A 15,187-nucleotide genomic window follows, 5' to 3' on the forward strand; every position below is an offset into this window, starting at 1 on the left:
TTCCATATGAACCATTTATTGAATAAATACATGCATCATAATGTAGAATTACATGAGCAAAAAAGGCAATCTGTACAAAATTGATTACCCTTTGTTCTCATTCAACTCTCACCATTAGCTGCAGCTCTGATAAAGAATTCAAGACAAAATTAAAATTCTTTTATTCCAAACTCATGTGATATGCATGCTGATTTGAGTTTGGGTTATGCCACCGTGGTAAAAGAGAGCTGGTTTTCTCATCAGTGAAGCAGTTATTCTAAAAACAGTTTCAGCAGTAGAGAACATGTTGGTACATACAGGTAACAAAGCTCAGTTTTAGCCACTTCTTAAACTTCTTCATACGTTCATATTTTAAGGCACAGAATAAACAAGAACTACGTGAACAGAGATCAGTTGATACTAAACACATTGACTTGATAATGAGGTGCAATATCCGTCCAGAGGAAAAGTGCTTGTCCTTTCTTCTTCCACACAGACAGAACACTTAGAACTTTGTAACTATGATACAGAGGTTTGATTCCATTATCTAGAACAGCCAGTTACGTTCTGATCCAAATTCACAGGGGAAAACTCTTCTAAATAAAGATCATCCACAAATGATTACTGTCAACTGAAAATACTGTTGTTGAATTACAAAAAAAAAAAAAAAAAAAAAAAAAAAAAAAATCTATCCATTTAAGATTCTTAATTAGGAACTGCACTTCTCTTGAGATCCTATTCCTAACATGGGGTCCCGAGATATTTTGAAAACCTATTCTACATAATTTATCCACGTCTTCACTCTGTGATATCACCTTGCATTTACCCAGACACTGCATCTTTTCCTCTGGAGACTTCAGAAGACAAAATACACACTCTTTTTTGTTTAAGTGCAGAAACATCTAACATCTGTCCTCACAGCTCACTTATACCTTGAAACACCAAATCAGTCTAATGACTTATTTGTAGGCTAGGGATGAAACCGGTGAGTCGTTGGCCAAGATGCAGAACCAAAGTCCATCCACCTCTGGCTGAACCAAGGCAAAGACAGCTGTGCTGAACGACTGCATGTGCATCTCTTAGTTACAGCAGCTTTCACTTCTCTGCATTTCAACTGCATTAACAATCATTCTCTGTCTTTCCATTCCCAACATTTTAATGGAGAACTAGCAAAGAGAATCTAATATGAACAGATGAGTGTATACACATATAGAGACACTCATACATTGTGATATAGAGTGAAGCCTTCAAAAAGAAATGTTTTCTTACAATCAGGCTTGTTTACTAAAATTGTCTTATTTGAACTGTGACAATACAAAGGCCATCACTGTATAGAGATGTATGTATGTCATCTGACAAATGTTCTACCAAACCAAATTCAGACAAACTGAAATGAGTCAAATTCTTAAACTGGAAAATGACAAAAAGCTACATCTATGGTAGGCACTTTGGTACATCTAGTCATGTAGGCATATTCTACGTCTAGAATTAAGGTTCTGTCAGTACTTTTACAATAAAGCTAATTTCAGGAGTTTATTATTCTGCTTTAAAATTCTTTCTTGGCTGAGAGATCACTCTAGAATCTTAAACTAAACAACATACTTTGTCTGTCTACTTGCATACTCATCCAAGAAGGAAGCTGCTGGCTCTGAAAGAGCCAAACTGTTCTCTTGGATTCATAATGCACTTTTTTTTTTTTTAATATAACAGTCAAGAAAACTAGTTCTGGTTACAAAAAAGTTCCCCTTAATTCATAAAACTAAAGTAGTGAGCTCAGCTCCTGAGGCTGATGCTCTTCCTTCAACTCCCAATGTCTACTTTCATCAGGTTGTGCTAACCGTGCCACTGCTGCTCTTGCACAGACTGTGGCAATGCTTCAGCACCATGCCATGATTTCTCAAGAAAGCTGTGTGGACCACTCCATGCACCAAGCACAGTAAGTAGCAGTGAGGCAACTGTAAAGACAGTTTCAATTCAGTTTCACACTTCCTTACATACTGGTGTTCCACTGTAGTATTAGAGAAGGTACAGCATAATAACTACTTAGCACAGCACTGTATAATAAAAATAACATGTTTTGTACATATGCCCACTATATGAACTTACAATGCAAGCTGATTTGTATACCTTATCAGAGAAACAAGGCAGCAAGGACAGTTCTGAACAGCTAGAGATTCTGTTTGTAATACAGAGAAAGCCCTGTTCTCATGTCTGCAGAGTGTCTGGTACTGTAGAGTGCAGGAATAAATAACAAAACCCAATGAACCTGTATAATAAAACTCCACAGTTTGTAATGTTTACTCCATTACATGAAAGCTCAAATTTATAAACTGATTCATGGACCTCTTTTTATACAATATTTATAGAATTTTCCTTTTTGTTTATAATATTCTATAGAATGATTTTTGAATAATACATTTATATATAAATATTAAAATGTTAATGTTTTGTACATTTTAAGTTTGCCACGCCGGGCCAGAAGCATGATAAAGTAAAAACATTCTTCTGCACTTTGTTTTTGAAGACTATCACAAAATGATAAACATTAAGACCATTGTGCTGCAAAGACAAAAGAGATTCATTTGAAGAAATTAACATGCATTTACAAGAAAATATCTATATCCTTTATCCGATTTTCTTCTCAATTCAAACCAGCATGAAAGAATTATAAAAAAATAGTATATATTTACATAGTACAGTATATCTTGGTGAGATATAAAACAAGGCAGGAAAACAGCAGAACATCTTTTCACTTTCTAATTGGTATAACTGCCATAAAGACCAATTTAAACACAAAAGGTTACATTACTGTATTATTGCACATGACAGTAACACGTAAAATTGTGGAGCAAATTAAAATACAAAGTTTAACAGTGAGAAAGGATATGTCTACATAAAATGGCCGAGCGTTATAAAATTATTGGGGATGTGTCTAACAACTAAATTGGTAAAGCTATAAAAATAATATTGGTACATCTGTGAGAACAATGCTTTAAAAATATATAAAGGTTGGCAAAAGGAGGTGTGGGGAATTGCCAGCATCCATGGGCCTAGCTCGCGCCATGTGGTCTTGTACCATCTTCTGTTAAATCATACCTTAAATTAAAAAAAAGGCAAACTTTAAAAAAAAAAAGTATGTTATTAACACTATTGTTAACACACCAGTTACTGGTAGGTAATATTATTAATAAAGGAAATGCTACACTTACCACTGGGTCCAGCCTTTAGCAAGTTCTTCAGATGCCAGAGGTATCAGTACCTATGGAAAGTTAAATTCACGCTTATATGCATTCTGTCTTTCATTCTGTTTAGTTCTTTAAAGACTAAATTTGAAAATCCTCAATAGTGCAGTACAAGTAATGCCATTAACAAACAACATATTTTACTACTTACATACCTTCCATCAAAGATCTACCTATCAACTGTAGCCTTGTAGCGAGGTCTGAAATTGCTGGCTTTGACCTAAAAATCTGCACCCTTAAGTAAAAACTTCTGAACCAGGCATACAGCAATCAGATGATGTATTTATGCCAACAGTCTTCCTTGTACAATGAAAAATTTAAGGATACCACTCACCACAAACTGACCACAGTTCTGATCTATCTTATCCTCTTCACAAAACTTGATTACAGCAATCTGCATGGCTGTAAGAACTTCCTATTTCTTTTTGGATGCCCAAATCAAATGTGTAGGAAAGAGAGTGATTTAATGAGAGCCTACAGAATGCAAGGCAAAAACACAACAGCTGGTTTTGGTATTGGGAAATTCTCCAGTAGCAGTTCTTTTTCATGGATTTCACAATCTAGAGTATTAATTACTAAAGCTAAATGTGTTGTGTGCTTCTAGACAACGTGTAATCTTGCTTGTCTTTCTTGTTTGATATAAAGCAAAAGCTATCCTCTCACCGCTACTGCAAATAACATGTCAGAGCCACCTGTTCAAGACTACCAATTTTATCAGACCATTTTCTGAGATATCCCTCGTTTTCTACTGGTTATTTCCTTTCTCTGGTTCTATAATTACTACATCAGACATGCAGGGTTTTTTTTTTGTTACTGCCAGCCTCAAAACTTACCATTCTTTAAAAGATGACCACCCCACTGTCTGATATCTGTCCTCTCATCCTCTGCAATTTATTCCTTCCCTTCTTGAAGTCTGACAGAATCTAAGCCATTTTTAAAAGCTTACTACCTGAATCGAGTCAGTCAGTCAACACTAACAAACTCATATCACAAGAGGATTTTAGTCTCTATACAACAACATACCGTATGAAAGGAATTTATTTTTAACTTACTTTGCCAAGAAGCCCTTTGTCTTTGGACAAGAAACCACCGCTGTTCTTCACTGCTACATCGAGTGTTCTTCTCTGTACTTCAGGCAGGGAAACACTGAAATCAAATCTGACAGGCAAGTGATGTTTTAGAGAGAATTTCATAGCTTAAGTGCAAATTCAGATCCTAAAGCTAAACAACAATTCAGATGAAAATCAAATCATCTCCTTTGGCAAACTACAGAAAAAGGAAAAAAGCTTGGAGATAAACGAGATTTTAAAAATCCCAAAGTTCTGCCAAAATACTTTCCTCTATACTATGATCATTATCAATACTCAGCATCAACATCAGATATCAGAGACTTCTGTCCAGCAGTAAAAACAAGTAAAGAAAGCAAAGGCATCCTGATATCTTGACAGCTCAGCACCGGAAAAGAGAACAAAAACTAATTGGTCTTGATTCTCATTCCTCTAGAGCTTGTTTTCACACTAAAGAAACCTACTAACTTTTAAGAGGCAATGAAACTTATGAAGAATTAGTACTTGACTGTACCACAATCAACATCTGTTTGTCACTACAGCTCTTAAAACAGCTTTATGGTTTTCCAATATCCTTTACCTCAAAGGGCACAGTAAAAGTAACCTGGAATAAATAAGAGTGAATTGCACTACCAGCTACACCTGCCAGAGCCTCCAGCTGACCATCTGCCCAACTAGAGCACACTGCTTCTTAGCTACCAGCACAAACAGCGTGTAACAGACATGGGATAAGGCAGAAGAGAGAAAGGGCTGGTAACAGAGTGAGCAGGGCTACAGGCAGAACAGGGAATGGGAGGATGGGAAGAGCTGTTACAACTGAAGAACGAGGTATGACCAAATCTGCTGGTGACAACTGGGAGTTCCAACAGCACACATTTAGGTAAGTAGAAAAGTCTTGGTTTGTGAGCTTTATGATTAGATGATCTGAAACTACCACACACAATTTAGAACATACATTTGATCAAACACTGGGTTTAATGTCTTCTTTGATACATGTGTTTTTCTTCTTCCCGATCTTCTCTTATCAGGCAATAAATACATTCGAACATATGGATCAGATCCTTCTTCTGAAAATGCAATTAGATTTCTGTGACAAGTGAAAAACAAGGAAAAATGCTTTAGAAAATAAATGAAACACCGCTAAATATATCTACATCACTGTCTCTTCGTTTGGCACTTTTTACTTAACCTTCTTTTCATCACCACATATATATTTTTGGTGTTTCTCATGCATCAAGTCCAAATTTGCTGGAAAAAAAAATCTCTAGAAATAAAGCACATAAAACAGTTGTGGAACATCCTGCACATAGTATGGGCAGGATGGTTACAACCTGATATGTAGAACAGTGAAAAAAAAAACACCTGAAAAATACCAAGCAGTAACTTGTACAAAATCAGAAAAACTGCAGGCAGAGAGCAGAGCTGAGAATACAGTGTTTCTTAAATTACAATTCAGTGTGTAGGGATGGCTTTCCAAAAATCACGTGATTTTTGTTATTCTATGAAAAACTCGAGGCTCTTCATACAGCTTCTAGATACTACCAATAGAAATTTACACACCATCTGAAACTACAATCAGATGCAGGCAAATTAAAAAAACACAGCAAAGTCTTCAACAAAGTTTTTACTGCTCTCTGTATGACTTAGTATATTCACAATTACAGCCAGCATGTAATTTTGAAAGCAACAAAGACGGTCCACACAATCAACTTCAGAGAGTTAGTCAAGCTGTGCTAATGTTTACAAAGAAACATGCACAGAAATAAAGTTTGGTCTCTGATGCTCACCTGCAGGAATGCACCACCACGATCAATTTGTTTCTTTGTGAACTATGACGAATTGTTAGCTGTACCTGTCCTAATGGAGACTGCCCCAGAGTTGTTCCACTGTGGGGGAAAAAGCAGAACAAAAGTTCAGTTCTAAAAAAGCACGTTTACAGTAAGATCCAACTGAAGTACATAATGAGGAATATTTATCCATTTCAATTTCTGCTTTATCAGTGTGAAAGAAGAGAGCGCACAAAAGTTAGCATGTGAGTGTATCATTATGCTTGTAGTTTAGGACTTTGTCCAACAGCTCCATTCATCAAAAGAACGAGCTTGAATTCCTGTTAACTACAGGAAAAGAGAAAAAGCAACTTAGATGCAAGAACAACTAATTAATATCATACTTCTCAAGTTGCCGTAGTCTTTGCCGGAGCTCCTGTGTGGCAATGGGCAGAGATATGTCTGAGGCTATGCTAGGAGTTGGTTCTTTGACTGAGAGATGGCTGGGAGAATAATTGAAGTTAGAGGCATGAAGACTGGAGGAACTTCGGCTGAGATCTGTTGGCCACTGTGGGCTGGCATTAGGAGGATGGCTCTTTTCAGCCACATCAGCCTTTTTATCACCGTCTGTCGCTGGGGAAGCTGGAGCATGTTTGCTTGAGTCGAGCGGTGGTGAGACAGGAACCTGAGGCTTAAAAGATGATTTTCTTGCATCTTTGGAAACAGACGGCCTTTTTACTTGTGCTGAGTGTTGATGATCTGGAGATCTTGCTTGCTTTTCAAGAGAAAGGACCTAGATATAGTAAAAAGATGTACAATGTTAAAATACTACAAAAAAGAGGAACATGTTTGTTTCTTCAAGAGTACTACTGACAAGGTGTTCACTTAAGATAGTAAACCACGACAAAAAATGCTACCACTAACACTGCAATAGACATTGTGACACAATCTACTATCTACCTCATAAGGCTAGAATACCAGAAGTCATATTAGTTGTAAACACGCTTAAATATTTAAAAATTTTGAAATTTTTAAAAATTTACAGAAGTTTGAAAAATTTTAAGAGTACCCTGAGTGCAATCTTCATGTTTATAGTGCTGTTTGGACCAGAGTTGCTCAACTGGAACCGCTGATGCATCGTCAAATCTTCACTCTCCAGCAACTGGCTTAGAGGCAGTTTGAAGTTCCCTAGAGAACATTGGTGCTGTTCATCCCTCACCTGAAGGAGTACAGAAGCTCAGTAACATGGCACCATGTAATTGGAAATATTCAGAGAAAGGAAACAATAGTTTTATTTAAAAACAAAAGCAGTAACGCATGCAGAACACAGTTCTTCAGCCAAGTTTTCCTGATCATAAATTTACACTGAAGAAGACAATAGCAAATATGCTCCACACCTATTACACTTTCATCTTCCACAGCAAAAGCAAGACAGAAGATAAACCATCAGATCTACATCTAATTGATCCCTGATCTGTGGTGTCCAAATGATCTGTGCAAAATGAATTCCCAGAATTGTTAGAGGAAAGATGCAAATGGCACGTTGACAGCAAAAGGGACTTTTGGATAAAGCGAAGACTTCCTCAGTATAAGAAAAGAAATAAATCAACCATACATAACAGCACTTCTGCTTGTAATTGAGAAGACTGTTAAGATTCAAAACAGACAGCAAAATTTACTTTTGTTTGTACTTTCAAAATATGACAACTATCAACTGTTATGTTCTTCTGAGGGACTGGTTATAATCTTTTTTACTTTTAGCAGTAAATGCAAACAAACGTTTCATTGCCTATTCTTCAAGTATAAAATTAATGGTGTTCACAATATGACATTCATGTCATAACAGCAGTAACACCTGAATATTGCTACTGAAATGCCTTAGAAAAGAAAGATATCTAAAGCGTACCTCAACTTCAAGATCCTGTCTTTTGGGATTGTGTACAAAGAAAGTGAAGTTTTCCTCCCATACTGGTTCATTGGTCTTGTATCGAATCTAAAATTAGAGAAAAAAATAATAGGAAGCAGACAAATTATTAAAAAAAAAAAGTCTAATTAAGCTAGTGTCAAGAGTACGTGTTTTTTTTTTTAATTTATCTTTGCAAAATACACAAAGGGACCTTCAAAGGTCATCCTGTCCAACTTCCCTCCAAGGAACAGGGACACCTACAGCTCCATCAGGAGCCCTGTCCAGTCTGACCTTGAGTGTCTCCAGGGATGGGGCATCCACCACCCCTCTGGGCAATCTGTGCCAGTGCTTCACCACCCTTATTATGAATAACTTTTTTCTTATATCCAGTCCAAATCTGTGACCAGTTTTGGTCCCACTGTCCACTTAAGAGGCACTAGAGCAGCTGTTGAGGGTCTACTGGAAGACCATGAAGATGATCAGTGAGTTGGAGAACTTGAAACATGAAAGAGGTTTGAAGGAATTGGGTTTCTTTTAGAGACAAAGATGTGCAAGGGCGATGGGATCGCAATATTCCATTATGTGAAAGACAGCTATTGACCAGTTGGGGATACTCTTTCACAAGGGTACACAGTGACAGCAGAAGAGACAACAACCACCAAGTTCTTAAGGTGAATTTTTGTCTACATATATTAAAAAAATTATTTACCATGAGAACAACTGAACACTGGAATAGGTTGCTCATAGAAGTAGAACGTCATTTTCTGGAAATATTCAAGACAGCTACATAATACTTAGGCTCATCTAAGGTCCTTCTTAAATTGCATCATAGAATGCCTTGTGTTGGAAAGTACCTTAAAGCCAGTTCAGTTTCAACTCTCTTGCACAAAGCAGAGTTGCCAGCCACCAGATCAGGCTGTCCAGCGCCCCATCCAACCTGGTCTTGGATAACTCCAGCGACTGGGCAACCACAGCATTTCTTGCATGTCTGTTCCAGTGCCTTACCACTGGATCTGAGTACAAATTTCTCCTCCTAATATCTTATTTTAATCTCCCCTCCTTTAAAGCCATTCCCCTTGTCCTATCATTGTCAAGGCTGTGTAAAAAGTCAGTCTTCCTCCTGATTATAAGCTTCCCTCCAGTATTGGAAAGCTGCAATGAGGCCTCCATTGTCTTCGCCAAACAGAAGTGCAATCTTTCCTCCTAGGAGAGGTGCTCCAGCCCTCTGATCATCTTTGTGGCCCTCCTCTGGACCTGCTCCAACATCTCTTGTGTGCTGCGGTTCCCAGGCTGGACACAGTACTCCTGATGGGGCTTCATGAGGGCACAGCAAAGAGGAACAATCCCCTCCATTTCCCTGCTGGCCACCCCTCTTTTGATGCAGCCCCAGATACAGTTGGCCTTCCAGGCTGTAAGTGCTCATTGCTGGCTTCTCATCCACACAGAACCACCGATTTCATAAAATTGATCCTGATGATCTTCAGAAATTCCTTCCGAACTGGATATTTCTGTAACTCTGTGATTCTACACATTTTATCTTGATCAGTGTTTTTGAAGCCTGCTCTTTGTGTGCAGTGTTACTTACACAACCACTATGGTAGAAATCCCAGTTGCAGATCACAACCTACTGCAAATGGGCAGTAGTTACTACTACTAAATAGTAATTAATACTACTAAAATAGTTACAAATCTGGCCTCTCCTCAAGGACAGCTTGAATTAAGTACCTATCCAATTCTTGGCTTCCTGGTGGCAGTTTCAGTTCTGATTACACATTTTAGTGCAGTGAATGCACACATCCACTTCACAGCCAACACAAGTGAACACAGCCACCAAATGCCTACAGACAGAACCAGACATAGAGAGCAACAACTTACCTTACTTTCCTGTGCCTTATGTCCAACTGACAGCAAAACAAGCGGGTTGGGATTGCTGTTTAGTTTCTTTCCTGACTGGTAAAGAAAAAGCAAAAACTTTGTCCTCAGAATAAACTCCCCTCCTAATTACCTCCTCTGAAACTTACATGTTTTCATCTCAGAAGTACAAATCATTTGCATTCTATTGTATGTGTATCTACTATTCTCAACATTGCACAATTTTATTCAACAGGCTGGAATAGCAGTCTTGTTATTAAGTTGAAAACACATTAACACAAAGGTGTCAAACTATTCCAAGTAAGCTAAAATATACCACTAGAATTAAACAGGAGTTTTAAACTCCTTTCTGTTTTCTTTGGATGAAACTGATAAAATGCAAACTGCTATCTTTTAATGAGCATTAAAACAACTCCCAGAATCCATGGAGCATAGTTAACATTGCAAAACGAGAATTTCATGCAGATGGGAGATATGGAGAAAACACAAACTTGGGAAATCACTTTATGTTATACTGCAGTAGAATAATTAAAATGGATGTAATATCAGAACATTGATTTTCTCCCCTTTTCAGTTTGGGGGGAAAGAAGATGCACTATAATGTACCTAAGGTATATTTCTACAGTTTACCCAATTCTCTTTATCAGAGAATCAATCATCTGCCATATCTGAGCCTTGCTCACCATCTGTATAGCATTACATCAAACTGTGAAAATAAACACGGGTTTAGAATCAAATCATATACACAAAGATACATTCTGAAATACATATTTAAGAAAAAAAAACAACTTAATTTACATGACAAAGAAAGTTAGACATGAAAGTTAACCATCTCAAGTAGGTGTTAATGAAGTTTTAAAAGCCTAGAAAATATAGTATGCATGGTTAATGATTTGAGCTCTACTCTGTAGGAAATTGTTCATAGGCACTGTAAACAGCAAGTTAGTTAAGATCTGCTTAATGCATGTAAGGTCACAACCAATTCAAATAATTTAAAATTTAAGAATGAGAGTATTTGAGATATTTTTGGGTCTGAATTTACATCTTTGACATCATCATACTTTCACTAGTACTAGATTTTAACGTTACACACTGGTTATAACAATGCTTCCCTTTAGAAAAAAAAGCTGGTAGGAAATTACTCCTTTCTTGGATGAATGCTGCATCTCTTTTTGTGATTTCTAATCAAAACAGTGTGGCTCTAAGCAGAGGCAATGGAACACAAAGGTTTATAGAATACAGAGAAAGCTGGATTACACTCTAACTGGTGGTGTTAAAAATAGTAAGAGAAATTTGTTCCACAAAAAGGTGCCTAAAGTTTCCTTTCTTCATAAAATCAAGAAACTACGCAAGTTTGCAAAAAGACCATTTCTATTTATGTATCAGAATAAGCAACATTTTAAATTCATGCTAAATAGGTAGTATATATACACACACACACGATGTACCACTAACATCTGCCACTGACAGATTTGCTGCTGACAGGATATTCAGACTATCTGAGCTTGCCTATAGTCCAAGTTCTTCAGCTAAGAACTTGGCTTACGCCTTCCAACTCTGCTTCTCAACACCATGTCTTCCATATCACATGGCTGGGTTGAATATATTCAGCATTCATATAAATGATGTAAAACCTTCTGAAAACATCTAACAGAAGAATTTCAAAACCACATTAAGATACTGGTTAGTCACTCAAAATTGATCAGTGAAGCACTGTTCAGTATATAAAAGATGTCTTAGCTTTCATGTCAGCTTGGATCTTTAAATATTAATTCATACCAGTTCTCAGGAATACTTTATATTGATCTCCAAGAGCAGCCTATACTCACTGATGCAAAATTCAAATTCCCCCAGACCACAGTACTTCACCAGACTCTTAGCCTCTTCTTGAAACTGAAAATAAAACTGAATTGTTCTAAAGAAATTCCATCCACTGTTGGAAGAGAAACGTTGCAGGTGTTTGTGCATTTCCAATTACTACTGCGACCTTAAATGGACAACTATGTTAATTTTACCTTTAGGGCTTTCTGAACAGCAGACTTCTTCAAGCCATCAGGATTAAATTCTAATGGATTATGCTTTTAAGTCAAGAGAGAATGAACACAGGAAGGGTTAATAAAGTCATGCAAAGAAGCAATTTCATTAGGTTAATTATTACATGACAACACAGGACAAAGCAAAAAAAAATAAAAAAAAAAAAAAAAAAAAAAGAAAAGAAAAAAAAACTCCAAAAAAAGACCACAACAATATTTCTAATAAAACACTGAAGGAATCACCCAAGTAAATAAATAAATAAATAAAATCTGGCAAAACTTTTGCTTTCTGTCCTCTCTGGATGTTTGCACTGTGCTTTAAAACTAAGATAGGCACTTTCCACTTCTATTTCCCTTACCAAGTCTTCTAAAAATAATAAAGAAAGTTCATGAAATAGTGGTTTGGTGGTTTTGTTTTGTTTTGTTTGTTTGTTTGTTTGTTTTTTAGTATATATTATATTATTGTTTCAAAGGATTTTAAAAGCCCTGAACAATTATAAAGGTAGGCAGCCAATGATTTGTGGCTGTTGAGCATGTCTCAGTTCCTCTGGAATCACAGCAAGGACAGGCCAAGAGGGATATTAGCTGGGGCAAATATGTTTAAGCCAGACTTCAGTTGAAAAGGGAACAAGCTACAGGTCCACGAGGAAGAGGGCTGAAAGGCTTGGAGGGAGGAGACTATGAGAAGAAATGGGAGCATTCAGTAAAGAAAGCCAATAAAGGACTTGTCTTTGGTGACAAAATCGTTTTGCTGTGGTTCTGTCTCTACAATTACATGGAAAGGGGATGGTAATCCAAAAACTACACCAATAACTGCAACGATGGAATAAATCATTAGGCTGGCATTCTGTAATGGCCAATGACATCTGCAGTAGATCCTAACAAACCCACACATTACGTGGCAACTAACAAGCTGTTTTATTTCTAAGCCAGATGCTAATTTGATATGCTTTGGAGTACAGCTTCTTACTTCTGTTAACTCACTAATTCTTGCCTGGGGTTCAAATGGTGTTTTAGAAGTTTCTAAATCTCAGCTGATGACCAAAAGATAATCACTGATCTGTAAGAGCTGATTTAAAATATGGATAATTTATGTTACACATACAACAAATATAATCATGAACTAATGATATCATAACAATAGCATTATGCATTTTCAGAAATTATAGTAAGAACACTACTCAAATTCCTTATCTTCAGATAACTCAGGTTTAGACGTGTAAATATCTGAATTAGGAGTTTTCAATCTAGGCTCCCAGCAATCAATAAAAGCATCTAGAAAGAATTAGAGCACTCAGGACTTTGGATTTTCCTCTCCTCCATATAAAGCAAACCTTTTTAGTGGCCACTAAGAACATACACACCCACAAAAAATAACTCAGACAGGTCAATTTTACACCTGGACTTAGAGGTGCGAATGCTTGCGTAAGACCTCACACTTGAAGAAGCCCTTGAAAACAAGGTGTGGTTCTAAGACTGTGCTGAAGCTGTTATCCCCAGCCTAGACTGTCCTCTCCTCCCTCCTGCCCTGCAGTCAATAATCCAGTCCCCTGCTTGCTGCCAGTCTGGCAGCCATGCACTGCAGAAGCACCGTAACAGCGCTGCTGGAGGAAACTCAGACCTGGCTATCTTAAAACACTTCTATGCTGACTCCAAGAGAGCTTTGGGGATTTGGAAAGCTTTGTCTTGCATGTGAACAGGTGCCATTCTGTCCACCTGACACACTGTAATACAATGACCCTCGGATTGACAAAAACACCAGGACTTCGCTTTTATCAGAAATTTTGATTATTATTTTCTTATGATCTATCTGTACTTTTTATAATTACAGCAGCAACCGCTTATTGGCTGTCAACTGAAGCATGCAGTACATTGTTTGAAGCCTTACAACACCTATATGCGATGTGTATTTCCCCACAAATATATATATGGTAATAAATTGGTAATAAATAAATCTTATATGTTAAATTTTAACACACTTTGGTAATGGATGCAAAGGTTTTGATACTTTCAGATGGACTTCTATAAAGAAACTAATTGAAAGGACCGAAAAAAGGATTTTGTTTTGTTGGTTTTTTTGAAGAAAGAAGAGTGTATTTAAATCACTGATACGAAACAAAAGTAGCAGGCTACAAAGTAAATCTGCCCTACCTACAACTTTCTGGCAAAAGAGTTCTTATTCTCAACAAACACTCATTCCTCCAGGGGACGCAATGGTTGTGTTTACAGATCTAAGCGTTCACAGGCTCATTGATTTGCAATCATCTTTTAATGCTGAATTCAAGGAAAAAATACTAACTTGTGGTTCTCCTTAGCTTGGATTTAACAAACTACAGACTAACTTGGGGGGGGGGAAAATGAAATAAAAAGGAGCTTGGGAATTTGCAAAACAAGGAGCAATATGGAGTGAAACAGAATTTACAAGGGAATTTCAGAGTCTGGTGATGCACAAAGAGTCGCAGCCATTTTAAAGTTTTTCAGGAACACTCGAACCTGTGTGGAGAGGTTACAAGTTCTTGCAAACATTGAGTGCATCACAGTTTAACAAAATGGTAGGGATGTTGGTTGTAGTATTTAGTACTGTTTTGTTTTTCTACAGTAAAAACCAACACGTGACCAGCACCCAGTGTGCTAGGATAGTATGCATTTTATTTCTCAAACTGAATCACAGATTTCAGTTAAATGGAAAAGCTTTTGTAGCAAAATTTATATTGGGTTTTTATCAGAAAAAAAGTTAGTTACTTACCCAATGGTATGCTGACCAATGAAATTTAAATAGCCTTTAAAATGCAAGAAAAATAGCACAAAAAACAATGCACACTTGTTGAAACCATGCAGCAAAACAAATTGCATGCTCTCATTCCACTAGAGTGAGTGGCTTTAGTAGCACTAATCCACACTCTGGCAGATAAAAGGTACAATACAAATAATACCAGAGAACTCACAAATAGTGCTCTATAGAGTGAGGTAGTGTTTTCACAAAAGACTAGTCCCGATGCTCTCCTCTCTTTTAAGTATCCACACCCAAAGTTTCCCTCGTAGATACTCTTAGGAAGATGGAAATGGAAGGAGAAAGCAGAGTGATGGGATTGTGGCAGAATGAATGCTTAAGCAGCTTTACTACACAAGAAAGTTAAAGAAAACAGTCAAAGGATTCCAGAGAAAACAGCAGATACAAAAATATTTGTCATTACAAATAGTCTCATCTGTTAAACAACTTTCTGAAGCACACTAAGGTGAAAAGTTTTTATTACTTAATAGCACTTTATTGATTTACTCTTGGTAGCTCAGATTTACGTGGCAGACCCAACTAAGACAATTT

The 15,187-nt window shown here is 37.0% G+C and overlaps 1 protein-coding gene across 5 annotated transcripts in view; it reads right to left on the reverse strand.

The window, feature by feature from the left end:
- The window catches only part of ESYT2 (extended synaptotagmin 2), a 66,601-nt gene continuing 51,414 nt past the window's right edge, over window positions 1-15,187 (reverse strand). Inside the window, exons 14-24 of one of the 5 annotated variants that reach the window (XM_052693442.1) lie at window positions 14,811-14,912; window positions 11,848-11,910; window positions 9,836-9,910; window positions 7,961-8,047; window positions 7,124-7,273; window positions 6,459-6,847; window positions 6,076-6,174; window positions 5,244-5,375; window positions 4,274-4,379; window positions 3,189-3,238; window positions 1-3,097 (exon numbers count right to left, since the gene is read on the reverse strand). In XM_052693442.1, the coding sequence (XP_052549402.1) occupies window positions 3,082-3,097; window positions 3,189-3,238; window positions 4,274-4,379; window positions 5,244-5,375; window positions 6,076-6,174; window positions 6,459-6,847; window positions 7,124-7,273; window positions 7,961-8,047; window positions 9,836-9,910; window positions 11,848-11,910; window positions 14,811-14,912 (1,269 nt within the window). In that variant the 3' untranslated portion in view covers window positions 1-3,081. The remainder of the gene's footprint in view (window positions 3,098-3,188; window positions 3,239-4,273; window positions 4,380-5,243; window positions 5,376-6,075; window positions 6,175-6,458; window positions 6,848-7,123; window positions 7,274-7,960; window positions 8,048-9,835; window positions 9,911-11,847; window positions 11,911-14,810; window positions 14,913-15,187) is intronic. The other 4 variants (XM_052693441.1, XM_052693444.1, XM_052693443.1 and 1 more) reach the window with 4 other exon arrangements.

Source organism: Tympanuchus pallidicinctus, unplaced genomic scaffold (assembly GCF_026119805.1).
Source record: "Tympanuchus pallidicinctus isolate F22 unplaced genomic scaffold, pur_lepc_1.0 scaffold3, whole genome shotgun sequence".
Classification (NCBI taxonomy): domain Eukaryota; kingdom Metazoa; phylum Chordata; class Aves; order Galliformes; family Phasianidae; genus Tympanuchus; species Tympanuchus pallidicinctus.